At 33.1% G+C, this 27,712-nt stretch overlaps 2 protein-coding genes across 3 annotated transcripts; one reads left to right on the plus strand and one right to left on the minus strand.

The window, feature by feature from the left end:
* Positions 1 to 11,945: 11,945 nt before the first annotated feature.
* On the plus strand, positions 11,946 to 16,097 carry LOC18100421 (probable lactoylglutathione lyase, chloroplastic). Of its 2 annotated transcripts, none has more exons than XM_006381662.3 (9): positions 11,946 to 12,340; positions 12,521 to 12,719; positions 12,827 to 12,951; positions 13,161 to 13,225; positions 13,430 to 13,642; positions 13,733 to 13,780; positions 14,707 to 14,814; positions 14,990 to 15,130; positions 15,829 to 16,097. In XM_006381662.3, exons 1-9 carry the CDS (start codon positions 12,220 to 12,222, stop codon positions 15,874 to 15,876), a joined length of 1,068 nt encoding a protein of 355 aa, XP_006381724.1. In that variant the 5' UTR covers positions 11,946 to 12,219; the 3' UTR covers positions 15,877 to 16,097. The 2 variants fall into 2 exon arrangements, with proteins under 2 accessions (XP_006381724.1, XP_052310225.1); XM_052454265.1 differs by having other exon boundaries at positions 12,554 to 12,719.
* Positions 16,098 to 24,062: 7,965 nt separating this feature from the next.
* LOC18100422 (probable xyloglucan endotransglucosylase/hydrolase protein 26) lies at positions 24,063 to 26,101 on the minus strand. Its single transcript, XM_006381663.3, has 4 exons — positions 25,833 to 26,101; positions 25,583 to 25,683; positions 25,055 to 25,248; positions 24,063 to 24,710 (listed from the first exon to the last, which is right to left on the minus strand). The coding sequence occupies exons 1-4, from the start codon at positions 26,002 to 26,004 to the stop codon at positions 24,302 to 24,304; spliced, it is 876 nt and encodes a 291-aa protein (XP_006381725.3). The 5' UTR covers positions 26,005 to 26,101; the 3' UTR covers positions 24,063 to 24,301.
* Between the last annotated feature and the right edge of the window lie 1,611 nt (positions 26,102 to 27,712).

Below are 27,712 nucleotides of genomic sequence, written 5' to 3' on the forward strand. Positions count from 1 at the left end.
TTCAATCTCGCAAAACTAATCAGCAGATATTTTAAGGTCAAATTTGAACATGACTTGGTTCATATCACAAATTTAGTAAACTCGTAAAATCGGATCGAGTTTATCGATTTTGCACGAGTTAAGCCTGATTTTACTGGTTTTGAGTTTTTAGTTCGATTTAGCACGTTAAATACATGTTGACTTGTAAAATCTTATGATTTTACGAGTTAACTCGCGATTTTAACAATCTTGCTTGTAGTACCTAACTAGCTTCCTTCCCAACCAAACCTTGATTATTATTATTATTATTTCTCCCTTCAAATCAATGTATATGGAGTATTACACTGAACTAAATAAATGGTCATAAAAAGGGGTGATCATTTTCAGTTCGGTTTGATTTTTATTCAAAAAAATAACTAAATCAAAATTTTGAAAAAAAAACCTAAATCGGTTTAAACCAACCGGTTTCGGTTCGACTTTTTATGTAAAAAAACCAAAAAAACATATATTGTTTTTTTTTTGCTTTCTGGACTTTCTATTGGGTTTTTTGACACGACCAAAAGATTGATGTCTTATCTCAAGTGTAGGATTGTCGAAGTAATAAATAACCCGACAAGACTGGGGTCGAACCATAAGGAGGTTAACTATATAAATTATAAATAATAGTAATAATAATAATAATAAGTTGAAGAGAGCTTTGAGATGTGATATTGATATAAGGATTAAACAATGATAAAAACAATTGTCAAGGTTAGAGGATCCGCTAATGGTATTTCAAACAAGTATATTATAAACTCTTATTACTCAATTGGAAACCATACACAAAGAAGGTTCCAATCGGATTACAAATTGTTAACATGATTACATTAGTTATCTTATTCGAATAATGTTAATACTTGTAAATGTTGTCAGATATTCATGATTATAACTTATGTTAACAACAAATCAAGTTCCTTTCATAGCACAGGTGTCGGTTATACCATATGGTTTGGGCTATGAAAATGTTAAGTATTTGTTGTACCAAGGTTATACAGCATAAATCTAGATTAACCATTTAACAAGCAAAGTATTAAGAGTGAATAAGATAACAAATACAAAACATGTTAGTATCAAACATTAAAGTCCATGTTGAGTTTATACTATATTTATTCTTAGACCATTAGTGTAACCTTTTCACCTTGACATAATAAACTTAGCTAAACATAATGAAGAAGAGAAACATAAATAAACAAGATAAGAACATAAATAAGATATAAGTTAACTAAGTAAAGGAAAGGAAATGAAAAGCATAAACAAGAGATTAATATAAACAAAAACTTAAGCATCACAAAAATATAAAGAGAGAGAGCAAGAGCATGATCTTGATATGAAAATCAAGATGCTTAAATGCATGGCAAATGCCTCCTTTTATAGGCCATAATTTAAAACTATTGATTTGATGACTAATTGTTGAGTGAGTGGCCACATCTTGACTTGGTGACAATTCTTATCTTCTTGTCTAAACAAAACGTCATTGATAACGTCAGATTTTGAATAGATTTTTGTCATGAAAGTTCTAGGAAATTGTCTCAGCTTTCTAATGCAAAAGGAATCAATGCATTTGGACTTCTAGAACTCGAGACATGGGCTAAACACTGAACAGTGTCTAGGCTGCAGGGCAGATTCCGACTCCTCCGTTGTTGCTAAGATTTGGACTTCCGAACAGCATAATTGAGTCTTGCATTCCTCATAAATGTTTTAGGCCTATGTCTTAGCTTTCTAGCCATATAAACCAAATTGAAATCCAAGATCTACAGCTCCAGATATGACCCAATGACTGAACAGTGTTCCAGTTTGGACTGAACTAGCATCTCTTTTCTAAGCTTAACCCTCTCTTTGTCTTCTCAATTTCAGTAGTTAAACTCATCAATCAATCCTTTGATTTATGTGATAGGCCTGCATTTAAGATGAACATTTACCATAAATTTAAGGTATCTTATAGTATCGGACTTGTTATTATAAAACATGCTTTAGTTAAGGAGTTATTGATACTTCAAGTGCAAAATGATGATATAAACTTTGATAAAAATGCACTTTTAAGTACTAATCATTTTTAATGGGCTTTCTAATGAGCTTTTAATAGACTTTCTAATGGACTTGTAAATGATGTTAATATTGTCTAATTTTCTTATAAGATTGCAAAGTATATATAATTTTTTTTCCACTAAATATTTATTGTATTAAATTGTTAGTGTCAATCTTATGTTCAATATGTTTTTTGCCTTCCTAATATTTTTCTTCTATTTTGTTTGAGTGAGTAGAACTTTTGTTGTAGAAGAGTTTAACTCCCAACTCCCACTGCAGAAGAATTTAAATAACACACACCGATAAGTTAAAATTCAAATTACAAAGCATGGTCTTTAAAGGGCTTCAAAAAAGCAACAAATAACATTGTCATAAAACACTTTAAGCCAGAAAAATAAATCTTCATTATGCACATCATCTCTAATTATTATCCGTTACTAGATGTAACTTTCCACCAAATTCTACAAAATAAAAAATTAGACATGTTAGAATGAAAATGCGTTAAATAATAGATTATAAAATAAAATGTGTGAGTTTATAAGAAAAATTACATGATTCAAGGTTTTCATAGGATTTAAAATCATTCGTCAAGGTTCCAATATCGGTTGGAATTGGTCTATGATATAACCAATTTTGACAACAAATAAGTGTTTGAATTGTTACTGGAGATAAAGAACTTTAAAATTGGTTGAGTATATGACACGACCGCCTGTGTGCTAAAAGCTGATTCAGAAGCCATTGTGGATATAGGAATAACTTGAACATGTTGTGCAACTTTTGAAAGTATCTTATATTTCAAAGCATTACTCTTCCACCAACCCAAAATATCTAATTTATCATCATTAGGATCCTCACAACCATCAACCATCAACCAAATACCTCTCAACCTCATTTCTATTTTCCACACTATCTTCTTCATGTAAACGCCTTTTGAATCGAGCTAAAGTGTTAACATTTACCTCAATGTCATCAATAACATCATTAATATCCTGTTTATGCATATTATTATCCACATCTTCATCGGCTTTCAAATAAAACTCATACAAGCTCACCAAATTATCTTTCACCTTCTTTGTTAACAATTGTGCTTTGTCATAATCATACAACTCACCAAAACAAAATTTCACATATTTTAACTTAAGATGTGGATCCAAAACATTAGCCACATATAATAAAACATTCTGATTTACTTCATAACCCCAATACTTCTCAAACTTTAACATCATGTTCATCGTCATTCCACTTAAGAGATTATCTTTACTTTTACACAATTGCAACAAGTTTGTATGCATGTAAATCAATTTATTGAAGAAAGAATTTGATTTGACATGCAATGAGCCTAAAAATCTCAATGTAACCATGTAAAAGATCTTTAAGAACTTCACTAAAGTTCTAGCATTTTCCCAATCCTCCTAACTAGGTGGCCCTATGTTTTTTTTTATTCCCCTTTGAGTCAACATCCAAAAAGTAACTCATATACCTAGGTTCACTTTCACCCAACTTCACAAACACCTTTTCAAACTTTTCAGCAGTTAAGATAAGTTGAATTCTATCGAGTTGCAGCATCCAAACACAGTGACTTCTTACACTCCATATGCAACGTTTCTGTATATTTTTTAAATGCAAGTTACCTAGAAGGTGAAGATCTCACAAACCTAATTGCATTTCAAATCTTAACACCGAAACATTAATCTCTTTCAAGCCATTACACACAATGAGGTTTACAATGTGTGCACAACATCTAACATGCAAATGCTTATTTGACAATATATTAGTTGGCCAATCTTTCATCACATTCTTTAAATATGAAATAGTCAAATTATTAGAGCTTACATTGTCTAGTGTAACAGTCAAAAGTTTATCAATCCCCCACTCTAACAAACAATTCTCAATAACTTAACCAATTATCTCACCCAGATGATTGGAAACTTGACAAAAATTCAGAATTTTTTTATGCAAATTCCACTCATTATCAATCCAATGAGCCGTTAAGGACATATAGTTAATGTTTTGGATTTATGTCCATGTAAATATTGTTAAGCACAATCACTGACCCTTAAGAGCTATTCTTAATCTTTTTTTCTCTTCAACATAAAGTTTCAAACAATCTCTTATAACAGTGAAACGAGAAGGAATGTCAAATCTAGGTTGCATGGTCTTAGAAAATAATCTAAATCCCTTACCCTCCACAAAATTAAAAGGCAACTCATGAATTATAACTATTTTTACTAGTGCTTATCTACATTCATTATAATTATAACCTATTGCTTTAAGAGTGCCCATATTTCGATCTCCTAATTCACCCTTCTCTTTCTTAGGTTCTAATACCAAATTTTTTTGCTTCTTATCAACCACCAAAGAAAACTTTTTACATACTTTTAAATGACTCCATATATTACTTGTCTTATTAAGAATAGTATGGCATGTGTAATCCTTTTCACAATAATTACATTAAGCTCTAGAGGTTTTAGGATCACCATCAAGTTTTGTAAAGTGATCCCAAATTTGTAACTTTTTTTTTATCATCAACATTTTTTTTCTTGATGTAAGGACTTGAAGCTGTTTACCTTTATTATCTGTGGCGGATCCTGTTGTAGTTGATGTTGGGTTAGTGTTTGAAGTTAGGACATTGGTTGATGTTGGGGTAGTGACAGTGGATGAAGCATTTTGATTTTAAAGGTCTTCTATCTGCAATTACCAAATAAAAACATGTTAATATTTATGTATGTTGAAATATGCAGTATAACTTTTAGTGAGAAAAAGTTGTTAATATTGTAATTTTTAATGTTGTTTATGCGTTTTGGCAATAAAAGAGGGTTCTGTTTGGGAAGCAACTGTGATTTACTGTTTTTAATATTGTAATTTTTGTGTAAAGAAACTGAACATATAGTCTAATTGTAGTTTCCCACAGTTTTTCTATTTCTATTTCAAAACAAATTCTTTTACCCTAATAGAAAATGTTAGTAATACATGTTTTTTTTTGTCCTTCTTGTAATCATTAAAGGAATACTAGTAATTCTGGAGGAAGAATCAATCCCCCCCTCCTCTTTCATTCTCTAACATTAACCAAAAACTACAATAACTTAGATTACTCAATCCCCCCTCCTTCATAGACTTCATTCTTTTGTATCACTTAATTATCATTTTTCTTATTTTTTTATTTTATGAAATCAGGGTGCGGTGCTGTATCCATAGCAGGAAGGAAAATCTCAGTTCTATGTAAGGCTTGAGTAGCTTCTAACTAACCTATTGATCCAACATTTTACTTGCGTAAAAAACAATAATTTGTATTCAATATTATTGCTGTAATTATATATAAAGATCACTAATGTAAATTCCATGTTTAGGAATACATTTAATACACAAAGTTGTAGATAAAGTTCCCAAAACGTATACAAGAATCAAAGATGCAATAGGGTGCAACAACTTTGTTTTTATGGATCAAGATCAGGATAACATCAAATATATTCCTAAATTTTAAAACTTAACAAAAATGAACAAAAATAATGAATAATATGAAATTAAATAAACTACCAAAGTAATTTTGAGCATAGATACCTTTGAAAGGGTCTCAAAATTCAAACTTGATAGAGTTGTATACACCAATGGATGACAAACAAGCACCGACCCAGGGATCCTGAATGCAACAAAAGTTAACATAAGAACCATAAAATTTTAGGTGCTCTTAGAAGGCCAAATTATAGAAGACTAACATTGGTAATGATATACTGACACCAAGATGTTTGCTTATATTTATATAGGTACAACGAACAAAGGCAAATTAGTGTAGAGCAACAAATGCTAAAAACTCGTCCCTCCCCATGGATTCATGGTTTTTTAATCACAATTCCCTGTATATGTTTGCAACAGTTCTGAACTATTTAATACACATCCACCAAACAATATACCCTCCCGTTTTATACTCATCCACCAAAAAAAAACAAAAATATATATAAACATTGCAACTCGGCCTGCGGCCTGCTAGTTAATACAAAAGGAGAAATCTTATTGGCTTATTGCAATGAACTGAAGAAGAGCGCTTAGATGGACTGCTAGCTGCTGCTGAGGCTTGGGGGTGTCGCTGGGATGCTAGATCTAGAGTGAAAATTGAAGAATAAAGATTGGAAGATGGGGGGGCATGTCTGTCTGATTGTCTGTGTCTTTAAGGGCAAGAGGAGGGCGCGGGCGTGTGACTCTTAGGGTTACAACCTCACAAAAGCTTTTTTATTTATTTATAGTACCATTTTTTATTTGAACCGAACTAGTTCGGTTCGGTTGGGGTTTAATTGGTTTCAGCATTACGAAACCGAAACCAAATCGAACCAGAAAGAAATATAAATATTCTAATCAGTTTGATCAGTTTTTTTCTTGGTTCGGTTCTTTTGGTTAATTTTTTTTTTCGGTTTAATCGATTTATCAGTTTTTTTTTCTCACCCCTAGTCATAAGTGTTTTGATTACAAATTATTAAATAGATTTATTATATATCACTGTATATTAGAATAGTAGATTTTTTTTAAAAAATCTACTATTTTGTACAATTGAGCTTGTTTTAGCCAAAATTAGAACCCAATTGCATCTTTTTTTTTACGAGGGTTGAATTGAAAGACAGAGGATTGAAGTGGAAAACACGGGTAAACTAGGTGGTGTTCCTGCAATTTGTTTAAAAAGTTCGTTTTTATCCCCATCTTTTTAAGCTATCAGGTAATTAGTCCTTTTAATTTTTTAAAAATACATTTCAGTACCAAATTTCATTTTCCTATTTTTTTAGATTTTTTTTGTGGAGGAGAGAGAGGGGGTCACTGGATTTCAGCTTAGAGAGAGAAAATTATCGTTGATGAAGATTTCGATCACCAAAACGATTTATTTTTGTGTTAAATAATTTCATATGATGAGGGACAATGTATGTATACAGTGACACTAAGGGACAAGAGAGATGAATGAATGGCTTTATTGTATTGTATTCTTCTTGCTTTCTTTCTTATGTTGAGATATGCTCTCTATATAGATTTTTTTATATGCTCCCCCTCTTTTTATCTCTTGGAATGTGTATTTATAAAATTAAACATAGTTCTAAGAAAACACAAACTCTATTTTTTCAAATTTAAATTTGATTCAAAACTGAAAATGAATTTTATCTGATGATTTGTTTTAATAAAAATACATTATAGTCCCTAATCTTTTTAAAAGTTTGACAAATTACACCCTTAATAAATGATGGTCCATGATCTTTCAATTCTTAATTTTAACCCCCTAAAAAAAATTAAAAGCAAACAGATCAAAATTAAAAAAATGAATCCACTGAGCATCACTATGTTTATAACAAAAATTTAGCAACTCCTCATTCATCCCACCACCAATGACATTGAAGCTAAACAAGAAGAAGATCTTCTAGTTGCATTTCGAAGTCTTTAGGCAATCTTTAAACCGAAATGATATCATTGCGGGAAACATGTCAAACCAAAACATTATCATTGTGGGAAACATGTTTGGAGATATGGAGGATGAACAACTTTTTCACCCACCTTCGTATAAATCAACATCTTTACTTCTTACCTTTGTATAAATTGGTGAAGATACATGGTAAGATGACCTTTTGTTTTTATGGGTTTCAAAGCAAGAGGCTCGAGGTTTTGTATGAGAACTTTGTTTTTAGCATTAATTTTATTAGCATGAATAATAACGAGCATTTTGTTCGCAATGTCACTACTCTTACAAAAAAAAAATATTTTGCATTTTGAGAGTATTGTTTATATGTCTTGGGTATGAAAGAAAATGATTCATAAAACTTAAAAAGTATTTCAAGGTTTCAAATACTCAAGATTACTATCATTAGTTTGACTCATTGTGTCTTTCAATCCTTTTCTTTTGCTGCATTTCTTTGATTTGCCTTTTTATTACTTTGGTGGGGCATTCTGATTTGGTTTTGATTGTTACTTTTCCTTTTGATCTAGGCATACCCCCTAGCATTTGAGTTTCTTGGGCTCCTTTACCTTTTAGCTTTCTCATGACTTTTCATCAATTATTGATCTTTGAAATTTTATTTGCTCCTAGTGTGGGGTGTGATCCTAGTCATGATTTTTTATGAAAGAAAATTTATTCAGGCTGAAAAAAGGACCACAAGAAATATATTCATTTTAGAATGTGAAAGGGATAACAAAGATGACATTTCCTCATTTTAAGAGCAAACGATTAAAACCAATAAATTTTGACATTGTCTAGTATAATGGTTTGGACTTCGTAAAGAAATGCATTTTATGAGTCCATGATCATTGAATCCATTACATACCATTATACATACAAATAAAATATAGCTCAAGAGACATGGTATGAGGGTGACTACTTTTTTTTTTCCCATTCATTTATTCTGTTTTAGAGTTTGGTTACCTTAGTAAGGGAGTTGCGTGATTCATTAATTCATTTTAAACAATTATCAAATCATTTCTAAAATCGAAAGCATGTTCAATTTTCCAAAATTCCATTAGGGAAAAGATTTTTTATAGAAGAAATGAGATCATGCAAGGCTATAAAGGTGTGTTTATGGGTTCTTTGGGACTCACTTTCTAGATTCCTAGAAGCGAATGATGTTTGGTTTAAAAAAAGAGACACAATTGAAGGAAAAACTCAATCCTTCATTAAAGCTTTAGAAAATAGGTTTAACCATAAAAACCTTATGCCAACATCTTTAGTCATGATTTCTAGCAAGGTAAAACATAGTAGTTAAACAAAGCACATAATAAGGAAATACACTTAACAACCTTTAATTGGAACTTTCAAGAATCTCCCAATCATTCAGCTCTTATGAACTCACCAATAGAGATATTTTTTCAATAGTTAGTTGGGGTCATGTGTAGACCATTCTCGGCCTAATGACACTATAACTCTCATCTTCAAGGTGGTTGATGTTTCTGATAATCTATCTTCCACTATGCTTTTTTTTTTGTCAAGAAAAATTTCTTGAAATGGAAAACATGAATCAAGACGACCACTTTTTCATTGTAGCATGTTAATATTTCTGGCTTTAAAGTTGGAAAGCATCACGTTAGAAAAATATCCTCCCATTAATATAGTTTTAGTACCATAAAAGGCAAGAGGTGTCATGAGGTGTTCTCTTTTTATCACAACCCTTATACTCACTGTTTGTCTTCTATGCCACTCATTTTAATTATAGCTTTTCATAACCTATAATTCTACAAAGCTGTGTTCCTCATCCATACATGTTATGACGAGTTTTCCTTTGTATTCAACAATCATGACATCTTTACTACAATCAATCCCAGAAATTAGTGAAGGGATCAGAAACAAATCATAGCTTTTCTTGTTCATGTCAAAGACAAATATGTTTGCTTTCTTTTTCCAATGAAACCTTCATTCTCAGTTGAGTCAACAATTTTACCCAACTAGATAACCTGTTCAATTCTCTCAGCTCTAACAACCAGGTTAGTGAAATATTGTGAACAGCTTCCACCAAGTATTCAAAGTACAGGTGCTTAAAGGTGTTGAAAAATAAACTGACCATTTTTTTTCCAACAAAAAAAGATTAACCTGTGCAACTACTTCACATCATTTGTGGGCGTATTCCCTTATAAACTCCTTGTTGCCCTTCTTCATAGGTTTTAAACTTGACCTATCAGGAGTCATGTCCATATTAAACTTATATTGTCTAATAAAAGCATCAGCCAAATCCTTCTATCTTTTCACTTTGGTAGTGTCCAACCATATATACTAAGTGAGGTAACATCACCCAAGCTATCTTGAAAGAAATGAATCAATAATTTCTCATCATAAACCACCTCAGCTATTTTGTTGTAGTATGCTTTGAGATGAGTTATAGAGTATTGAGTTCCAATATATTTGATAAATTCTATCATTCTAAACTTTTTTGGAATGACAACATTGGGAACTAAACACATCTTAATAGCCTTGAGTGCATTTACTTGTGTTCGTTATTTACTTACGACAAGGCAATTGTGGGAACTTCTTTGGGTGATTGAAACACATAGTCATAGGAAAACACGAGTAAAAAAAGGTGAGACTTATTCTCTTTGTTTTTTTTAACATGAAATTGCCCAAAACAAATTTACCATTAAATACCACCAACCCAACCTTCATTTCCTTGTATAGTTAGGATGAATAGAGAATCTTTGTAAGAACAAGGATTGTAGAACATTAAAAGAATAATTGTTATACTTGAAAACTATATTGCTGCTCACTAAAGATTCTATAGAACTAAGGCCCCGTTTGTTTGCTGGAAAGTAGTTTTCTTTTGGAAAGTGAATTCCGAGAAAGTGAATTATTTTCCGATGTTTGGTAGTGTAATGAAAAATAAGTTGGAAAACATTTTCCAGTGTTTGGTTATGTCATGGAAAATGAGCTGGAAAATAACTTATTAATGTTTTATTTTTTTTCAAGTTTATTAAAATAATGAGGAACAAATCTTACAAATTAAAAAGTTGAATGAGAATGAAATTGAAAAAAAAATATAATTTCATAAATTATCTCAAATAAAATAAATAATAATCAAAATAATAGAGATCAAATCTAAAAAATAAAAAAAATTAAAAGATGAAGAAATTAAAATAATAATAATTAACATTTCATAAATTATTTCAAATAAAATAAGTAACAATCAAAAGAATGAGGACCAAATTTGATAGATAAAAAATTTCAATTAAAAAATGATAAAGGAAAAGCAAATAACAATTATAAAAATAAGGACCAAAATTAATATAAAAATTAAATTCTAAGGGATGAAATTAAAAAACAAATATTAAAAACAAAATATATATAGCAATCAAAAGTTTGAAGACCAAGTTTGATATAATCAGCAAATAATATGACATTTCTAAATTTTTCACAACTTCCGGAAAGTGTTTTTCGCCCAAAATAAAAGGAAAACACTTTCTTGGAAACCAAGCCAAATTTTTCTTTGACTGGAAAATGTTTTCTGTTGACTAACTTTTCTAATGGCAAACAAACACAATAAAATGTGAAAAGTGATTTCCCGGAAACTAGTTTCTAGGAAACAAACACAGCCTAAGAAACTCTAAAGAATAAGCTGCTAATTATACTTGTATCATTAGGAAAAGAATCATTTCCATGTAAGAATTTCACATGTCAAAAGGCAACAACTAGAAAAATCCATACAAAAACCTTCTGATATGTACCGTGATGCCTTCTCAAACTTTGATTAACTTGAACTTTTAACCTAATATATAAAGATAAATTTGAAAATTTTTAGTAAAATTTCAGTTTGATTCAATAATCGGATACATAGTTATGCTTATTAGCGTGAAACCAGATAGCATATAACATTACACTAAAATCCAAATTTAATTATTCAATCCTTACGTGGATCGTATAAAAAATAATTAGTTATCCCCTTTAATATAAAAACTTCTATATTAAATCTTTGTGTTTTTATATCTATTAATAAATCAAGGTCACTTAGAACCATTTTGGTTTTTGTCAAAAACATTAGAACAGATACAGTGGTTTTCAAAAACTGTGATAATGGCCTTTGTTTTTGCTTTGTTTCAAAATTTTTTTTTGATTTTTTTCCCAACAATAAAAAATCAAAAACAGAAAATAAATAATACAAATGACCTTTTAATCTTTGGTTTAGTTTTCCATTACATTTAAAAAAAGAAAAAGAAAAAAAGAAAACCGAATTCTATCTCTCTATAAACAAAAATAGAAAAATGCATTTTGAAAGGAATATTTGAAAAAATCGAACAGTCAACATGGTCAATGGAATAATCAATGATTTTTTTTAAAAGGACTAAATTAAAACAGAAGTAAGAACTTGGACTAGAAAATAATAATCTGCTAATAAACGGGACTTGAACTGGGCAGTGAGCTCGTGAATATCGCCGTCCATTCCATCCATTACAACACAGCACAACACAAGAGAAGACAAGAGACAGAGCCTCCCTCCACTCGAATCTAACAATAGAATTAGAAACCCCAGCTCCTTAGCACAAAATAATATAAATATAAAAATAAATAAACCACTTTTTAACTTTTATTCCTCCTATTCGCTGCTTACCACAAACCCGTGTCTCTCTCTCCCTCAGCACAGAATAAGGGTAGTTGATACTAGAAGAAGAAGAAGAAGAAGAAGAAGATATATCTGAGAGATTTTGTTATTCAAATAGTAAAAATAAGAAATTAATTAAATGGTGAGGATAATACCTATGGTGTCCTCCTCAATTAGACCATCATCCTACCTGACTTGTTCTTCATTCATGTTCTGTAATGCTTGTGCCCCTTCTCGCAGATTCGCTTATCTTGCTACCGGTAACTGTACTCTTCTTTTCTTTCTTGAATTTGATTTATATTTTTTTTTTATTAATTTGAATTAATCGAATTCATAATTGAATTAAATTTACATTTCTGTAGATTTTATAGTGATAATATTGAAAGCTAGGGCTTTGTTTCCTTGCTTAATTTGTGCATTGATATGTAATGGTGATGCAGCTGTTCCGCAATCACATTTCTTCGGTTTGAAAGCTTCGTCTAAGATTTGGAGAGGAGAGAGTAGAACCATTGCAACTGGAAATATGGCACAAGCAAGCACAGCTGCTACTCAAGAAAGTTTGTTGGAGTGGGTAAAAAAGGACAAGCGTAGAATGCTACATGTTGTTTATCGTGTTGGGGATTTGGACAGGACTATAAAGTATGTATTGTGTTTTATCTCGTCTCTATGTTTTTGCTTATAGGAAATTGATAATGTGCAAGCCTCATGGTCGAACCAAAATGAAAAACCTGTCCTGCTGAATGCAGGTTCTACACTGAGTGTCTGGGGATGAAGCTGCTGAGGAAACGTGACATACCTGAGGAGAGATATACAAATGCCTTTCTTGGATATGGACCGGAAGACTCCCACTTCGTCATAGAACTCACTTACAGTAAGTGAACGGACTACCACTCCATTCAGTTTTGTCAACCTTTTCTAATATCTGAAACTGTGAGGTTATGTTTTACCTTTCCTAATTTACACCATAATGTAAAATTGTTGCAATGTGATTTGTTGTTTTATAAATACGATACCAGATGTCTCTGGTTTCTTGTATTTTTATTTTGTGGGTGCTTATTTTTAGTTGTTTAACGCTGTCAGATTATGGAGTTGACAGCTATGATATTGGAGCTGGATTTGGACATTTCGGCATTGCAGTTGAGGATGTAATTTCCTGTATCTGAACTTTCTTTTTTATTTTTATCATTATTCTTGAAACTGCTGTGAAATTAAAATGTCAGGGCTATTTGGACCTAGCTGTCCTTTAGTTTTTTTTTTTTATTATTATTATTATTATTATCGTAGACTGTCTGATGTTCTGATGATTCCCGAAAAAAATTGAACTAGGTTTTGTGTGCTCTTTTGATTAGGTTGCCAAGACTGTTGAACTCATAAAGGCCAAGGGTGGCAAAGTGAACAGAGAACCCGGTCCTGTTAAAGGTGGCAGTACAGTTATTGCTTTTATTGAAGATCCTGATGGTTATAAATTTGAACTATTGGAAAGGGGACCTACCCCTGAGCCACTCTGTCAGGTCATGCTTCGTGTTGGTGATCTTGATCGTTCTATAAATTTTTACGAGAAGGTGAGTAATTCTGGCCTGATCAAGCAACTATTTGCATAGTGATTATTTCATGTTAATAGTGATAAATCTGCAACTTGTTTCATGATATAGGCTTTTGGCATGAAGCTTCTCCGCAAAAGAGATAATCCAGAGTACAAGGTAACTTGGCCTCTTTTTGCCAAGTGCATGTCATTCACCATTTCATATCTTGTTTATACTCCATAATAAATTAGTTTCTTAGGATCAATAATTAGGTCTGGTTAGTTGGCGTCCTTTATTTTTTCCCCAAAAGGATTAGGCATGGAAGAGAACAGTAACTTTACCTTACTTATGTGTTAGACAGGATATAGGATAAAAACAAAACATTTCATCATGACAGGAGAACACTCCCCAAGAGACAACAAGATTATTTTCATAGCTTTCATGGGACAGAACCCATGGTGGGCTGCAATAAGTTACTGTTTTTATTCTCCTTTATTGTTGTCTCCAAATTTTACTATCAAATAGTGGTCTTTTTCATTATAAAGAAATTTCTGCAATTGGTGACTTGATTCCTATTGAAGTCAGAACTCAAAAGTGGAGTTTCTGGCAAGATAATCAACCACTTCATTTTACCAGTAGTTGTGTTGTGAGGTCCCATACAAACATTTTTACAAGTCTGCAATATTTTTGGATAGAAATTTCTCATCCTTTATTGGGAGAAATTTGCGAGATGCGAAAAGTGAAGAGTAAAACAAAACATCTGTTGGTGCCTAAGTTTTCTACTAAGTTCAGGTCTTCTATGGGGAGGTCTACATGAAAATGTCATGTTGGAGAGATATTTGATAGGGAACAGCAAGAACTTAAGGTTTTACTTGTTGCTTGATTCTCTTGCATACATTGTTTCTTTGGATCATATTCCAGACCTTTCTCACGTTCACGACAAATTTCCATTACAACTTGATTTATGTGTCTTTGAATTGAGTGTCTACAGTGCTTGCATTTCGAGATCAGTTGATTTGATCATTTAAAAAATTCTATACATATCCTTTGTTTGACATCTAATTTATTGTTTAAACTGACAAACTTGTGTCCACTACTGTCAGTATACAATAGCCATGATGGGTTATGGGTCTGAAGATAAAAATTGTGTGCTGGAGTTGACGTACAACTATGGGGTCACTGAATATGACAAAGGAAATGCGTATGCTCAGGTGGACTTTTTTTCTTATGTATGGTGGAATTTGTTTCAGTGTTATTCTCAAAATACCATGGTTGCTTATGTGCCTTTGTTTCTTGATGAATTTAGTGGTGTACTTGATGAGAATGATTGATTGTTTTTTCCTTGAATAGTCTGCGATCTGATTTTTTTCTTCTTCATTGTAAAAGATTGCGATAGGCACAGATGATGTCTATAGAACTGCAGAAGCAGTTGAAATTTTTGGTGGAAAAGTTACCCGAGAGCCTGGACCATTACCTGGTATCAACACCAAGATCACTGCTTGCTTAGATCCAGATGGTTGGAAGACGGTATGATTTCAATTTTTTTTTTACTCTATGTTTCTGCCTGATGACATTTTTTGCTATCGAAGCAGTAATGTCGGAACAAACTGTAATGACATTGAATGATTTTATTTTCTATTCTTTATCAAATCTTTGACAGTACCGCTGCATGATCTGTTGAACATGTTTCATGAACATATTATGCTATAGGTGTATCACTTGGCTTACTTACATGCACTAACTTCTTTATGAGGAGGATGTGCCTGTGCAAGACATGACTGCTAGAGTTTGCTTGATATGAATGGTATAGGACCAGATAGCCAGATCCCTGCTAGGACAAAAGGTTGCTCAAATTTGACCGATGTCGTCATCTGGTTTCCTTTTTCTTTCAATATTTGAAACACTGGCTACGTGCCTGCGAGGCATTGTTCAACATGAGCCTAGGACGACATCTTAATAAGTAGAGGGTTTGTTCTGAGGTTTGACCGACAAAAGAACATTACAAAACTTGGTTGGTCTTCACAAATTGAAGATGTGAAACTTGCTTGTATTTCACCTGTTATCATGTGTATAACTGCATATTCAATTGTAAATCCTATCTTCGAATGTAAAATTTTCTGTGTTATTAATCTGGCTGTCCATTTTGTGTCATAAGGAATATTTTAAGGAACCCTGTGCATCTGTATTGTTCGTTTGGTTTTACAGTTATTTATTTTCTTTTGCAGGTTTTTGTAGATAACATTGACTTTCTCAAGGAATTGGAGGGAGTCTGAGGACAGCATCAATATGTCATGCCCGCTTCTAATCTTGTGTCAAAACATTTGTCAAAATTTGTCTCATGTGAGATAGTGATCAAGCAGCATTTTGTAGATAAAACTAAAGTCTCTTTCACAGGGATCAAAGCAATAAACTTATTGGTGGTAGCTTTGCATTAGGTTTCCTCATTTTGTAGATAAAACTGAAGTCTCTTTTACAAGATACTCATGTTTGATCAGCCCGTTCTAAAAGTTAAGTTCTGTAAGCATCCGCAGAACACCTAAAAGATGTGTATTGCAACAAGCCATTTCTGAGCAGATGTGGATAGTGCAAACTTTTGAAATAACCAATGAATTGTGTTCTAATTGGATTCAAGGTTTAAAGCTTGAATTAAAGAGGGAATGAGGGTTTAAGTATATTAACTACTAAAATAAAAGAGAATTAAGAGAGAGAAAGGGGAAACTAGAGAGATAAGTGATGACAATAATAGAAGAAAAGAGGAAGAACGGATAAATTTTGATTGGTTAGCGTTTGAGATTTATTTTATTACAAGGTAAAGGGTTCTAAACCTAACTCTACAAGCTCAATTGAAAAAGAGAAGGATTGATGCTAAATTTGTGAATTTTAGCCTAGTGTTCATGATAGGTATTTGGAGGAAATATAAAATTTGTTGTAACGATAAATATTAGGGTAGAGTAGATTATATTGGAGGGGAAATTAGGAAGGAATCATGAAGGGAAATCATGTGGTTCAATAGAACCTATATGGCCAACCAAGAGGAGATAAATTAGTATATGATGAAATTATATTTATTCAAGCGAATTGTGTTAGATTAATGCATAATTTTGTGTGGAAGATGATTGTAAATGAATTTAGTTATGTTACATTAAATGAATGAAATTTTATGTTGTTGTGAATTGGAATTCTTGAGGAAGATTATCGAATTTAAAGGTAAAATTATTGAATTGTGCTTGATTTCTTATGTAAGGGGAGATTTATGAATAAATATTGAAAATGGATCATGGTATTAAAAGAGGTTGTGGTGCCGATCATTGAGGGAAAGAAAACAGAAAATATGAGATTTTATAAATTTCTTAATAATTGCATGAAATTATTTTGTAAGGAATTGATGGTGATGACTCAAAATTTGAGTGAAATTCTTATGTTAGTATATGATGAAAAACAATGATATGGGTAACATGTTGGCACTTTGAAATCCATATGAAGATATGGAGTAAGAAAATGATGTTATGAACAAACGAATATTAAGGTATTTTGGTGATAAATTGATTTGGTAAAAATGAAATAATAAGTGCTTAATGGCCGGCCATGTTTTTACTTGTACGAGATGTAGAGATTGAAAATGAATTTATAATTTTATATGAATATAAATATAAAGCATGAGAATAACTTTGAATGGAGAAATGGAAAGAAAAGCCTAAAAGGATTAAATGAATAATCTTGGCTTAAAGAGAAATGAATGAGTTTGATTTAGTATTCGATGTTATTCCGTATGCATAGATTATGTTTGTGTTTGGATAAGATAATAACAAAAAAAAAATCATGTTGATATAGGAGAAATTGTTGGAGGGGTATAGCGAGCAAGAAATGTCAAATAAAAATCAAGTTGAAGGTAGATATTCAACACTTTAACTTAAGTTAATTATTATTAGATTTATATTTGTATATACAACCAATAAATTATGGAATTGATGAGATAATGGCAACCATGATGGGTTCGTCATAATGATTAGTATCCATATAAAATTACCGGATTAATTGGTTTCCAAATAGGAATACCGAAATGATTTAACAACCATGATGAGTTTGCTAGAATGATTGGTATCCATGTGAGATCACCGGATTAATTCACTACCAGAAAACCAGAGAAAACCAACAGAATTATCGACGGAAATAATTCCGTCTCAAAATCTGTCGGTATATACCGACCGTTTCTCCGATGGAGTATACAGTTTGTCTGGAAAGATGCAACGACGTAGTGATATGGAGTTTTTTTAGATGATTTTACCGACGGAATGACCGAGGGATTCAAACTGAGATAGCCATATAGTGACATGGCACTGTCACCGACGGAATCACCGATGGAATCATCGACGGAATTAATCCGTCGGTGATTCCATCGAAAAAAACCGTTAAATACCCACCCCATCTGCCGACGCTCTCTTCCTCTGTTTCTCCTTCTTCTTCTTTCCCATCCCACCTCTCCCCTCCCAAACTGCAGTCCACCACCCATCCCAACTCTCCACTACTCAACACAAGCATTCAAGTTTCTTATATCTTGTACATGGTCACAATATCCATTTCTTGTGGATTTTATCATTTTTTTGTAAGTAAATCTATCCTTTTTAGTTTTAATATTTAAATGTGAGTTTTATTGTTTTTTTAGTATATGTATTTTGTTAACGTTTGTACTTGTTTGATTGTTATTTGTCAAAGAAACTTGTAGTATGAGTGTATAATTTTGTAGTTGTTATAGTTTGTTTTAGATTTTGTCAAATTATATTTGTTTGTAAATTATTGAAATTTTGTTTGAATTACATCGAATTAAATGTGTTGTGATGAAATAAATAATTAATAGCTTGTTTAACGAGTCTTTTTTAATTGTTATCAATTCTATTTCGAAGTTGTGATTTCTGTAAATTTATATATAGTGATGGTTCATCCTTCTGACGGTGAAGCCTGGAAACACTTTAACAGTGTGCATCCTCACTTTTCAGCTGAATCAAGGAACGTGCGTCTTGGGTTGTGTACATATGGATTCAACCCATTCGGGTCATTTGCTGCTCCTTATTCTTGTTGGCCGGTCATACTGACGGTTTATAACTTGCCATCGGGGATGTGTATGAGGTCGGAGTTCATGTTTTTATCTATGGTCATACCAGGTCCGTGCAGTTCGGGGCGTAATATAGATGTTTGTCTTTGTCCGTTGATTGATGAGTTGACGAAGTTGTGGTCCTCTGGAGCTTTGACTTATGACATCTCGAGGAAACAAAATTTTGTTATGAGAGCGGCTTTGATGTGGACTATCAATGATTTCCCAGCTTATGGAATGGTTTCTGGTTGGAGCACGCATGGAAAGCTAGCATGTCCATACTGTATGGAGAACAACAAGGCATTCACGCTAACAAACAGGGGTAAAGCTTCTTTTTTTGATTGTCACCGTCATTTGTTGCCGCCGAATCACATGTATAGAAAGAACAAAAATGATTTCTTTGGTGGCAGAGTTGAAAAGGATGTTGCACCCCCGCGTCTTTCCGGTGAAGAATTGTTTGATGTTGTGTCAAAGTACGGTGACATTGTGTTTGGTCTCCAATCAGGTAAGCAGAAGTTTCCTGGTTTTGGTTTGACCCATAATTGGGTAAAACAAAGTAACTTTTGAGAGCTTTCTTATTGGAAGACCAATCTTCTCCGCCATAACCTTGACGTCATGTACATTGAAAAGAACGTGTTTGAGAACATTTTCAACACCGTTATGGATGTGAAGGGGAAGACAAAGGACAATATCAAGTCTAGATTGGATGTAGCGCTGTTCTGTAACCGTAAAAATATGGAGTTGGTTTGTGATGGGTCACGGGTCGCAAAACCAAGAGCAAGCTTCGTGCTAGAGAAAAACGCACAACTACTGGTCTACAAATGGCTTAAGAGTCTGCGTTTTCCCGATAGACATGCCTCGAACATATTAAGGCTGGTTAACACGGAGGAATGCAGATTATATGGAATGAAGAGTCATGACTGCCATGTGTTTATGCAAACACTCATCCCATTAGCTTTTCGTGATTTGTTGCCAAAGGGGATATGGAATGCACTAACGGAGATCAGTCATTTCTTCAGAGATATATGCTCCAGCAAGTTGAATGTTGATCACATTGAAAGGCTTAAAAAGAATATCGTCGAGACAATATGCAAACTTGAGGTGATATTCCCTCCATCATTTTTTGACTCAATGGAGCATATACCCGTACATTTACCGTTTGAGGTAAAAGTTGGAGGACCGGTCCAGTACATATGGATGTATCCATTCGAGAGGTTAAATATTACAGGAGCTATGTAATTTATAATTAAATGTTTTTATTTTTATTTTTTTTAATTTATAATTTTTTATTAATATATATGCAGATACTTGTTCAATCTTAAAAAAAAGGTTAAGAACAAGGCGCATGTTGAGGCGTCAATATGTGAGGCCTATATTGTTGAGGAGATCTCAACATTTATCTCATACTATTTCGAACCTCATTTGAGAATGAGGATCAACTGTGTTCCACGGCATGATGATAGTGGTGAAGTGCCTTCAAGTGGGAACTTGTCAATATTCTCCAATCCTGGACGACCCACACCTAAAAATGCCATGAGGGGAAGATATTTGTCTGAAATAGAGTTCAGACAAGCACACAATTATGTCCTATTTAACTGTGATGAGCTGAGACCTTTTATTAAGTAAGTAGATGTTCGACTTAAACTTTGTCAAGAGTGTACTATTTATGTTTTGTGATACCATACACTCATATAATTTGGAACAACCTTGCAGGCAACATCGATGATATTTACTGTCCAATAACTCACAGCTGACCGAATCCCAGATCTTTCAATTACAAGATGAACAATTTTCCACATGGTTTAGAACACATGTAAGTCCTATCACAAACTCATTATCTCTTGCAATGTAATTAATTGTAGTCAATGTTACATAATATCCGTTTATTGATTATTGTTGTATTTAATTTACAAGCTAGGTTTATCAAATGGGAGGTAGTGCTGCTATTTCACTGTCTTTACTAGGCCTGGGCCCTGAAAGAAAAGTCAAGTGCTATAACGGGTATTTTGTCAATGGATATGTCTTTCATACTGAAGAATACGGGCATGGAAGAAAGACATAAAACAACGGTGTTTGTATTAAGGGATCGACTTCTAGTGAGTTTGAAGTTAACTACTACGGTAGATTGGAAGAGGTCATCGAACTGCAATATCATAGCGAGCAAAATAGAGTGTTTTTATTCAAATGCTATTGGTATGACACAACTGACAGAGGAATCAGAGTAGATCCTCACTATGGTCTCGTTGAAATCAACTTAAAAGCTAGACACCGCAATGTAAACGACGTCTTTGTTTTCGCAAAGCAATGCCAACAAGTTTATTACACATACACCTCTTCCTTTAGAAAGGACCGATCAAGAGTTGATTGGTTATCCGTTTTAAAAACAAAACCCAAGGGTCGTGTCGAGGTTGTTCAGGATGAGAACGAAGACACAAGTGTGATAGATGAAGTCTTTCAAGCTAGTGAGTTGGTTGAACCATACCGAGTTTCTCCTTCGATTGACTTAGAAGAAAATTTGAATTTTCATGTTTTCAACGATAGTCTTGTTGATGTTGACGCAGAGGAGTTGAATGTTGTTCTGAGCTCTACTAGTGGAAAAAAGAATGTTGTTTTGTATAGTGTTTTTTAGTTTTTTCATTTTATTTATTAATTTTATGATATTATTGTTTGTATTGCTATAATTGTTATTGTTGAATTTATGTTAAAAATGTTAATTTATATATATAGAATTACATTTAATTAGTTTATCTTCATTTAGGATATTATTGTTTGTATTGTTATAATTGTTATTGTTGAATTTATGTTTTAAATGTTAATTGAAATATAGAATTAAATTTAATTAGTTTATCTTAATTTTAGGATATTATTGTTTACCTGTCATTGTTATTGCTTGTTATTACATTTTTATATTTATGTATACACGTTAATTTCTATTTTGAGGTCCATTAGGGTCGTGTTAGGAATGATATTGATTTAGTTACCTTTTGCTTTTGACCAAGAAATTATTTATAAATTAAGAGTCATGTCTCCTAAAACTTGAAATGTAATATTAATCCGTAAATTTGAATGTATGACTTTAATCTAATGTTTGTAACTCTAAGTACCAATTTAACAATGAATGTTCATAGTTGAAATTGATTATTTTACTTGAATTTCATTATATGATGTTATTGAATAAGATGTTTTGTGTTGATGATGATGAGTTGGGTTGAGATCCAGGATGATTGGATCGGGATGTGAAATAAAATTGGAAGTGTAATATGATTTTGTTGATAACTTGGGACCCCCCAGTATAGGGGAGACTCTGTCGAATTTTTTTTTAAAATAATCGAAGTTAATTATGTAATTATTCGTATAAATTTGTGTAGATGCATAGAATGAAATCTACAGCACGTCGTCAGAAGACGGTTGCAGCTAGTTCTTCTAGCAGCGAGGAGGACGTATCCTTATGTGCTGATCACGGCGAGGAATCAACGCCAACTTGTGATGCTGCCTCTTCTAGCGCGATTTCACAGCGGGGTCAATTCACCCGCAAGTACTAGGCACAATGGAAGGATGACCTCTCAATGTAAGTTTGTTTAGGTTTTAGTTTTTTTTTATATACTTATAACATAATTTATGAACAACTAAATAATATTACTACTTTTATTTAATTTCAGGTTCACAAACATTGAGGCTGCAAGGACTATAACATTGGCGTTTAAATCGTCGATGGAGATTCCATTGTTTCAATGGAGCCAGGTTTCCAGACATCCTGAGTGGAAACCTAATATCGATGCATGATTTAAGCGATTTCAGGTCGGTGTTAATTTTTAATTTCCAGCTTATTTTTAATAAATGATTTTTATAATTTTATATCTTGAACTATTTTTATTTTATATGAATTATTTACATAGAACAAATTTGAGTGGGATAGGGCGAACAACAATGTTGTGAGGAGGGTATGAGAGAATCATGCGGCAACTAGGTAACATCGAAAATAATATTTATTTTTGTTTTATAATTTTATGTTTTAAATTTTAATTTGTTACTATGGAAGTAGGTTGCGTGATTTTTGGTATGACACCAAAAAAAAATAAAAAAAGACACGCGAGGGAAAAACCTAAAAGGATTAAATGAATAATCTTGGCTTAAAGAGAAATGAATGAGTTTGATTTAGTATTCGATGTTATTCCGTATGCATGGATTATGTTTGTGTTTGGATAAGATAATAACAAAAAAAATAAAATCATGTTGATATAGGAGAAATTGTTGGATCGTGTATGGCGAGCAAGAAATTTCAAACATAATCAAGCTGCAAGTAGATATTCAACACTTTAACCTAAGTTAATGATTATTAGATTTATGTTTGTATATACAACCAATAAATTATGGAATTTATGAGATAATGGCAACCATGATGGGTTCGTCATAATGGTTAGTAACCATACGGGATTACCGGATTAATTGGCTTCCAAATAGAAATGTCGAAATGATTTGACAACCATGATGAGTTTGCTAGAATGATTGATATCCATGTGAGATCACCGGATTAATTGGCTTCCAAATTAGAATGTCAAAATAATTTGACAACCATGATGGGTTCGCTGAAATGATTGGTATCCATATAGAATTATCAAAAGGCTTCCAAATAGAAATGCTAGGATGATTTGGCAACCATGATGGGTTTGCTAGTATCCATGTTGAATTATCGGATTAATGAGCCTCTAAATGAGAATGCTGAAGTGATTAACCATTGCAAGAGTATTTTTGAATTTTTCACACATCAAGTAAGGAAGGATTAGAATTGATAATAGATTAAATGAGATAATTTAGTTGATGAGTCGTTTAATGATTAAATTGAATAAATTAAACCATGATTTTAAGAAGAAATATTGCAAGTTTATCCAAAAATAAAAAAATTCAAGTTAACTCTTAAAACTCAAGGTTTAAGCAAATGGCATTGATATTTTATTTTAGATACCTCACAGACTCGTCACAGACTCGCCAAGAGTAGTTAATAATTATCGCTTCTTTGATTTAGTATTTATGTAGCCATTGCATATAATTTTGTTGGATTGTAATATTTGAAGTACTTAAATTTGGAATTATGCAAACATAAAAATTAAGTGTTTAACATGTGCATTGAGTTTTACTTATGTATTATAGGAATAAATTAATTTGTGTAGTTGAGTGATAATATTGTGGTAGTATCTAATTATAAATGACATAATGCTTCTTCATTAATGTTAATGTGTAATACTGAGAACGAAGGAGAAGTTGTGTTGATGAGATGGAGAGATGATCTATTTAGCATGCTTTGCTGTATACATGAACTTAGATTGTTCTTAGTTTAATATTGTCCTGTTTTAAAATCTTCACAATCTGCAATTAAAATCAAACTTGATATCATATACATTGCATATCTGGGAATAATTGTTCAAATCAATTATTACTTTTAATTGAATTGAACGGAAACAATGAAATTGGTAGTAGAATGAAACATAAAGGCCAAGAAGAAAAAAGAAGAAAAATCAACGAGGTCAAAGCAAAAAGAGCGAAGCAAAATTTATTTTTCCATTGAATGCTGATGGCAGGAAAAGTAACTGGAGTTGCCGGGGTATTTATTTTTAGAACTGTGGCTTAAAACATTCCGGTGGTGTTTTTCCATTGAACCTCTTAGTGTCTTTGCAGTAGTCGTAGATCATGTAGTTATCTCTGACCCACGTCAACTGTCCGAATTTGGCATTGCTCAACTTGCTATAGGTAGGGGATGTCCACCAGTTAGCTGCGGTGTTGGAAGCACATTGACTGATGCTAACTGGTCCATTCCACTTGCAAGCCCTTGCCCTAAAACTGCGGTATCTTGCTATGAATGGTGCAACTTTCCAATCAATCTTAACTCGCCCACCTTGAGTTGCCCAGATATCAGCATTCCACAAGCTGGAGTAAACCCTCATGCCCTGTTTGTTTGGGTAAGCAATCCCTTCATTTTCGTAGTTGCGGAATACGCGAATTGGCACACTATCAACATACCACCTGAAAGTGCAGTGATATATATTAAGTTAGGTACCTTCTGGATTATCTAGCAATTGGATGCCAGGTCTGGAGGATGTAGTGAAGTAATTAAGCTGGGACAATAAAAGTTTAACGAAAGCTTCCGGAAGACTATTTAACTTCTGTTGGAAAAGCTGTGCACAAAAGTAGCTTAATTGAATGTTGAGGCATGCTAGTGTCTTTTCTTTCTCCGTTTCCTCTACTTTTCATAGCATCGTCATTATTTTTGCTTTTGTAGATAAAAAGTGGATATTTGATCATACTTCTGTAAGTAATGACACATAAGGGCAATGTTATGGAAGAACAGAAATGGTCTGCTAGCTTACACAACTTCAGTAGGATTCCAATGTATAGTGTAGTTATGGAAATCAGCAGTTGGGTCAAACCAGGGGCGGAACTGCTGCTCCCTGCTTCCATTTCCTTGAGTGTAGATGTTTGTGTGGATGGTGTATGGCTGTCCCGATGCATTCCCTAAGAACTCGAAGTCTATTTCGTCATGTCTGTCTCCAGAAGAGGATACCTGCACAAATTCATTATGGAGTTTCACGATTTAGTGATTTTCATGTGTCAATGTTCTATTATGGTGCATTTTGCTTAGCCTTTTCATCTCCACTTCATTTAGACATTGATCTATAGTTGGTGTTAAGCTTAGAGATATATATTCAAACGTGATATTAAAATGATTGGCCATAACTAGGTCTTCCTAATTGGTTGTGATTGCTCATTTTTCTTCACGTGTCTCTTAAGAGTCCCAATTATGAAGTAATAGTCGAATTTTTTAAGCTTCAAACGATGAACATGTTTATGTTATACAGTGGCCTTGTATTGTATGTAGGTAAAATTATTGCACTTACGTAGTAGGCTGTGACAGTTCCGGCTGAGTTCCCAGGCACCAGCTTGATTAACATTTGAATGCTTCCAAATAGGAATGGACGCTTTGATTTAATACCAGAGCCTGAAATCCAAAGATACAGATTTACACAAAACTGATAATTGATGTTTTCCATCCGTGTGATCAATTACCATGGGGTTGCGCTAAATCAAGGAAAATCTGAAGTGTTAATCATAAAAAGGCAATAATTTGATGAAAAAGCAAATCATTACCAGAAGTTTGATCCAACACAAGTTGAAGATCGTCGCCATTTCCCAGTATTGCCGAATGATGGGCACCCCAGTAGAAATACATGCTGTTGGAGAATTTGGCATTAACTGCACTTGGATCAAATGCTACTGCAAAGATGAATAGAGCCGCCAACAAAGTTCGTAAACTTGACATTTCAACCCCAACGCAGAAGTTTCGTCTTTGAGTTTAGCAAATACTAGGAGTTGAAATGGGATGCTTTTGACAGCAGCCTTCGATGCCTTTATATAGCCTCTAACCTGCAAATGTTCCTTGCTAAGAAAAACTTAAGTTTGATGAATATTTTTTTTATTTAGTTTCAAAATATATTGACTCTGTCTTGGTGGTTGACATTCACAATTTGTATTAGTTCAAAACAAATACTGTCTAGGTGAAAGGAGGTCTGTCATATTAAGTTATGCTTCCCATGCATGAGGTCGATACGCATTCCCTGTAACATGGGCAGCCGGATTGGAAGAATATCTTTTTGTGTGTTTCTTTTTCTTTCTCTTTCTCTCTCATACTATGAGATTAAGACCTACAATAGTTACAGCCTGTATAATTATTTCAGTCTGAAAAGTTCAGACACAATTTTATTGCATTTATGAGAACAAACAAAATATGTGTTTACCATGATTCTGATGGTGTTAGGAATGTTGATGTCAGGAGGGCATGTGATCATCGAGGTTAGGTAATGGATTGATGAGGACTCAGCAGCGTTTTGGACGCGGTTGCAGTAGGACCAGGCAGGCATCGTGCGTGACACTAATATGTAGGAGAGCTAGCCTTGCCAGCCTAGCTGTGATGTGCACGTCCACACCTATGAGGAATGTTATATGCTAGTTCATGCATTATATAAGTAGAGTTTCCACAACCCCAGCTTCTCTGAGTACATATCCAATATGTCTATACAGTACATACCGAAGCGTGTTTAATTAGCACTTGTAATTTCTAAACTTCCAATTCCAAAATGGGTTCATGTATAGGCCGATAATGGTGTGCTGTAGCTGGGCATTTATCACTATTCCTAGCCTGAAGATTTCACTTTGGAGACCAATGGAGAAGATAGGCATGCTTAAATGTTATTATCAAAGGAATCCAAATAGGGCTTTAGGATTGTGCTTGGATGGTTACTTTCAGTGTATATTATGGCAAGAATATCAACAATATATGACAATCAAATTGTAACAGAATATCTTGTATTTATTGTATTTATTATAGACTACAAATCAGGGATTAGAGACAGTAAATTAGAGATTATTACATGTATTTAGAGGACTGAATTCTTCCTTTAGAGATCAATGAAAACAAAGAATAATTTTACTTTGAAATTTGATATTTATGACATGGTATCAGATCCAATTATTCTGATCTAGACCTTTGTTCTTCTCTTCAATCTATAGACTGAATTCGTCAGTATTTGATAATTTTTTTGGGTTCCTAGGATGTCTGGAGAGGCTTTTCTTACTCGATTCAATGGCAAAAACTATGCCAGTTGGGAGTTTCAGTTTCGTATGTTTGTTAAAGGGAAGGAATTATGGGGGCATCTCGATGGATCTTCACCAGCACCAACCGATCCACAGGAGCTGAGTATATGGACTAGCAAGGATGCGGAAATTGTCTCTTGGATACTGGGGTCTGTTGAACCCCATATGATCAACAATCATCGATCATTTGGCATAGGGAAGGAGATTTGGGACTACTTCAGACGCATCTATTCCCAGAACAATTCGGCTAAAAAATTTCAAGTCGAAATGGGTATTGCCAATTACAAATAAGGTAATCTCTCAATTGAACAATTCTATGCTGGATTTCTAAACCTATGGAGTGAATATACTGGCATAATTTACTCTAAAATACCGAA

Source organism: Populus trichocarpa, chromosome 6, assembly GCF_000002775.5.
Source record: "Populus trichocarpa isolate Nisqually-1 chromosome 6, P.trichocarpa_v4.1, whole genome shotgun sequence".
Classification (NCBI taxonomy): domain Eukaryota; kingdom Viridiplantae; phylum Streptophyta; class Magnoliopsida; order Malpighiales; family Salicaceae; genus Populus; species Populus trichocarpa.

Bases quoted from the DNA above. Each gene is read 5' to 3' on its own strand.
- LOC18100421 (XM_006381662.3), top strand. From the start codon at position 12,220: ATGGTGAGGATAATACCTATGGTGTCCTCCTCAATTAGACCATCATCC. The intron at 12,952-13,160 runs GTAAGTGAACGG...TAACGCTGTCAG, and splicing joins CGTCATAGAACTCACTTACA to ATTATGGAGTTGACAGCTAT. The intron at 13,781-14,706 runs GTAACTTGGCCT...CACTACTGTCAG, and splicing joins GAGATAATCCAGAGTACAAG to TATACAATAGCCATGATGGG.
- LOC18100422 (XM_006381663.3), bottom strand. From the start codon at position 26,004: ATGTCAAGTTTACGAACTTTGTTGGCGGCTCTATTCATCTTTGCAGTA. The intron at 25,684-25,832 runs GTAATGATTTGC...TTTGGATTTCAG, and splicing joins TGTGTTGGATCAAACTTCTG to GCTCTGGTATTAAATCAAAG. The intron at 24,711-25,054 runs GTAAGCTAGCAG...CTGCACTTTCAG, and splicing joins TGGAATCCTACTGAAGTTGT to GTGGTATGTTGATAGTGTGC.